This window comes from Montipora foliosa, chromosome 7 (genome assembly GCF_036669935.1).
Source record: "Montipora foliosa isolate CH-2021 chromosome 7, ASM3666993v2, whole genome shotgun sequence".
NCBI lineage: Eukaryota > Metazoa > Cnidaria > Anthozoa > Scleractinia > Acroporidae > Montipora > Montipora foliosa.
The window spans coordinates 27,551,980-27,556,979 of record NC_090875.1 but is presented as its reverse complement, the minus strand read 5'-3'; the positions used below and the strand labels follow the sequence as shown (position 1 = coordinate 27,556,979).

Below are 5,000 nucleotides of genomic sequence, written 5' to 3'. Positions count from 1 at the left end.
TAACGCGTCCGCCATCTTGTTTGTTATTGTACGCGTTGCAAGTTGCGAAAGAAGTTGCCAACGTGTAACATATCCTCTGCAACTTGAAAGGTTTTTTATTCGTCATCGTTGCGTTGCGAGTTGCAAGCAAAATTGCCTCGTGTAACATGGCCTGTACGAGAAAGAGATTTCCAGTTATTTTCGCGAGCTTGAGAGCATTTCTTGTCAAGCAATTCTTTTAAGGATTTCTGCGCAAGCGCAGATTCGGTTTTTTTTTACTCTTTCTGTAAAACAATTATTTAAGAAACGTGTTTGTTTCAGTTAAGACTGAAGCTTATCTCTAAAATCGCTAAAAAGGCTTATAGTGTAACAGAAACAGCCATAAGTCAAAAGGACTTTGCCGAGTGCTGGAACGTGTATGGAAATAGATGAGGTTTATCATAAAAATTTATTGGAAAAAAACATGATCTCACCTTCAGCGTTTCGATCAGCTCCAACACGACTGAAAAAAAATAAGGAGGGGTGAATAGCGAAAGAAATCTACTGTGAAAACAAGAGGGTGGAAAATGAAAACTTTGTATCAACTGGATTGATAAATCAGGTCATTTGGCCATTGCAAAAGAATTAATCGCGCGCATCTGTCGGTGATTTCAGTAACATCCATCTTTTTTTTCAATCCTTGTGATAGCCATTGATTTAAATACCATTTAAAAAGTCCTGTCAGAGTAAATGAAGAGCGAGTGAACAACGCATTGTTGATTCCTATTCATACCTTTGACTTTTAAAGAAGAGGGAACTAATATTGCAATAAATGAAAACTTTGAAAGCGTGTTTTTCTCCAGTGGCATACAGAAAGAGAAATTTCGTATCTCCGCGCGGCCATGTAATATCCTCTATTATATAGAATGAGATGAAGTGGTCTTCACCGATTCACCGTATATCCAAAAAAGGATTCTCGACCTGACACAACGAGGAAAGGGGAATTAGTCTAGTTAGTTTAATTCATTCCCCACAATTCATGGAGTGGCAGGGGAGAGGAACAGAACTTCCGTCCCAATTGATACCTAACCTAAAATCCATAGATCAGAACACCGGGAACCTACTCTTCTCGAATAGTGTGTGGGTTCTTTAATGTCCCACAGAATTTATACCCAAGGGTTATGAGACTGGACCTCCAGCTTATAGTCCTTATCCGAGAAGACTTGAAAGTGGCAGCACTTTCTCCTCAGTTATTAAAAGACCCTGAGTGTTCATCCGGCCGGAGTTGAACTCACGACCTCCCGTGTGACATCCCGATGCTCAACCAACTGAGCCACTGGTGCGCGATTACTGTTATTACAAGTCCAGACGGAAGACGGACAAAAGACTCGGCCCAAGCCTTGAGTAAAAAAAGAGCATTATTGTCAACCACATTGGGATGATAGAACTATTCTACCTGGTGAAGCTGAACACTTGTTAATGCATATCGAATGCGACAAGAAACGATAGCAGATAATCTCTCAAAAGAGTTTCAGCTGTTATTTTGACTTAACTCTAACGAAATGTTAACTTTTGACTTTATTAGCTCTACTTTATATATCATGAACTGCAAGGTTTCTGTCTTCCTTTTGTTGGCCATTAATGATTTCATTTCCGGTGGCGCGGGCGTCTAGTGCGTGCAAACAGGTGTACTGGAAAGCAAATGAAATAACAAACACAATAGCTCACATGTTTCTCATTTTCTTTGCAAGGTACATCAGCATGACAACAAGTAAAACAAGAAGTACTCCCGCAATGATTCCTGGGATTACACCCTGGAGAAGAATTCGGGCCATTGTAACAGGACGAGGCTTTGGAGTGGAGGTCTGCCGATAAAACGAGGTGACAATATAACATGAGCGCTTTCATCAAAGTTTTGTCTGAAGGTTGAGAGTAAAATTACCAGACTACTCAGAAGCGTTCTTTTGAGTAATCACATCTCGGAAACAAAAACGTCGAAAATGAAATATTACGTTGAATGTTTAAACTTCGCTTTCCAAACATTTTGGTGGAAAAAATGGCGTTAATTTCCTGTTTTTATTTAATTGTCTCCATCCCATTTGGCGGCCATCTTGGTTGATAAGCGATTTCAGACACAATAAGTGCTCAATAACTGAGCTGTTCGCTTTCAAGGGCATCCTACTTAAGAGTGCTTATATTCTATAAATACTTACATAACCGGTATATTTGAAGTAGTAATAAAACCATTTTATTGGAGAATGTAACAAAACCTTGCAGTCACGAAAAAATGTTATGGGACGTTGGAGCTTCGCGGACCGCTTTCTCTTCTAAACCATAAAACTAAAGATATTTTCTTTGCGTTGTTTAAAACTTGCAGATAATATTTCAACGTTCAATTTTGTGGACAAATCACAAAGAGGCGGAACTTAAATTAAAAATATATACACGTCGTTTTAAGTATCTTTTAATAGTTTTAAGACCCGATTTTGGAAGGTCACGGAAGAACACAGTAAATGTTAAAAGAATAAGTATTGAATTTAAGGAATGTTATCTTACCTCCTTCGCGTTTCGGTTAGCGTTATCCGATGTGTCGTTCGTTCCCGCACTGGCCATGGCAGACACGGAATAAGACGTTACTACAGTATTGGTCAGCAGCCTTGCAAATCCGTGAGAACTGAGCGTGTGACTTTGCAATGTTGTCAATTTGTCGTAGCAAAGACCGACATTTCCAAAGACTTTTGTTGACGCTGTACGCGGAAACACGGTCAACTTTTGTTTTGTAGGTATTCCGGCGTTTCCTTTCGATAGAGCGGTGGTGGGAAAATGCACGATCTGAGTTGCCTTAAATGAAGGAGTGGACGGAATCACAGGTTGTTTATTTGAAGGGATTGTGACAGTTTGAGCCTGAGAGAAGATTACTTGACTTAAATCTTTTTGGTGAAATCGGCCTGAAAGGATAAAAATAAAACCGAGGTGGTTACTGTTCTAAAATATAACAGGAGCAATCAGCTCAACGATCCAATCGCAATTCGAAGTAATTCTTAAAGCAAGAGAAACACGCCCGTGAAATTTTCAAATAAAAATCAATCAATTAATTTTATTTAAAGAATGATCATTAAAAACCTCCCTCGGACTTCAGAGCCTGTTTTATTACCAGCTTCGTTAAGAGAGTATCTTCATTATCAGAGCTTAAGAGTTGAGTTTAAATTTCGCATCCCTTGGTAACTTTTTGTCTAACAGTCACGCCATCTCAAATCAGTTGTGATATGAATTGTCTTCTAAATAACTAGATCAGATCTCTTTGGTTTTACGAACCAGAGGACGTTATCCGTAGAAATCCCTAAGTCTCTTGATTGCAAATATGGCGGGCCGGTGTTTCTTACATACATAATCTTAATCGACACTCAAACAATATAGAACGACTTACAACTCACGGTTCCCTTGAGTTTAAACAACAAGCAGGGTTTTCCGCTTGGCGGCTGGCAAGTCAAACCAAGCTTGATCACTCTCCCGTTCAGAAATGGCGATGAATTTGAATCATTTACCTTGGAACAAGAATATAAAAATTATTTCACTTTAAGAAATTCGTTGTCCGCTGATAATTTACGGTGAAGCAAGTATTTGATGATAGACTCAGTTTCGCTTTCGAAGAAAGATAGTTGTTATCACTGTGCGTATAAAAATATTATACGCGGTAAGGACTACCAATATTTCAGCGGTTTTCAACGTGTGCCGGAAAACCAAAGCGGACGTCATTACTTCGACCAATCAGAACCGACGCAGATAGTCAAGGGTAGCTGGCGCTAGGCGCGGGAATTTTTTTTTGCCTCTGATTGGCTGCGAGTTTGGCGAGAGACTTTGAAGCCGATAATCGAACGTTGTCGTGCCAACTAAACAATTACAAAATGTCAACTTACCTTTAAAACGTGGACGTTCCAATTCCGTTGAATTAAACTGAGTTTCTTTATTAAAGACACTTCATCAATTTGTCGCCATATTCCACAGTCCAGGTATGACGAGGAGGTCGTATTTATAGAGCAATTTGCACCTGGAAGTGTGATCACCTGCCTTTCTCCTTCTGTCAGTATTCTTACAGGATCTTCGTTGCTCTCTTCGGTAAAGTAAAGTCCGCAGTCTGGCGACGTTTCAAAAGATAGAGCTTATTAATCCCTCACCGGCCGAAACCGAAACAAACGAGTTACTGGCATGAGAGAAAAGCGCTTAATTTCCGAAGGTATTTAGCTTCGGTCAAAACCATGACAGCCATCACGTGACCAGGACACTTCCTAACAAAACTATATCTAAATGACTGACTCATAGAGCAAAACCATTCATATGATGACTCGTTTTCATTCCTAGCTGCAATAGGGTGTCTTACATTTTTCAGACAATTCGGAAAACTACACAAACAATACCATTCTGTGGCGTGTCTTCGGTAATGTTTCGCAACAAAACAATAATGCTATCTGTTAAATGCAGGTTAATTAAATGTGAAAAAGGAATCGTGCTACTCGATCCCACGCATTTGAGTTCATTTAACTCATTCTTCAAAAAATAAAAAAAGTAAACATGAAATCACCAATTCCAAATGTTTTGACGCCAACATCAGCATTCGACAGAGAATTTCTTCGCCATAATTAATTTTGAAACATTTGGTATCGATTCAGTTCATGTAGGGTTAAATACCTCGCCCACATTGTGTAAGGTGAATAAATATTATCCAAATGTATTAGTTATTGAACAGAAAACGCACGAAACGAGTACAAACATTCCACGATATTGTACAGTTGGTTATTTGTACACTTGGTTATTGTACAGTAGAGAACCAGTTTGACTAGTTTAGTTCTGACGTTGCCCCACACGCACAAATCTGTCACACTTTCTCGGTTGTTTACAATTCATTTGCTAAAAATTTATTGCAAAAAAGTTGGATAATAATCAACTTATTAGATGGCGTGTAGTATCGCTGAGTATGTCTACTCGTTGTTTGTATTTTGACTTGCCCTAGCGGGGTCGTCAAAATACAGCGCGACTCGTAAAAA

General features: G+C 39.1%; 1 protein-coding gene across 2 annotated transcripts in view; it reads right to left on the bottom strand.

The window, feature by feature from the left end:
- The window catches only part of LOC138011653 (uncharacterized), a 17,629-nt gene that overhangs the window by 7,718 nt on the left and 4,911 nt on the right, over positions 1 to 5,000 (bottom strand). For both annotated transcript variants that reach the window (XM_068858767.1, XM_068858766.1), the window contains 5 exons: positions 3,876 to 4,093; positions 3,386 to 3,503; positions 2,515 to 2,906; positions 1,687 to 1,823; positions 453 to 481 (listed from right to left, as the gene is read on the bottom strand). In XM_068858767.1, coding sequence (XP_068714868.1) covers positions 453 to 481; positions 1,687 to 1,823; positions 2,515 to 2,906; positions 3,386 to 3,503; positions 3,876 to 4,093 — 894 coding nt within the window. The remainder of the gene's footprint in view (positions 1 to 452; positions 482 to 1,686; positions 1,824 to 2,514; positions 2,907 to 3,385; positions 3,504 to 3,875; positions 4,094 to 5,000) is intronic.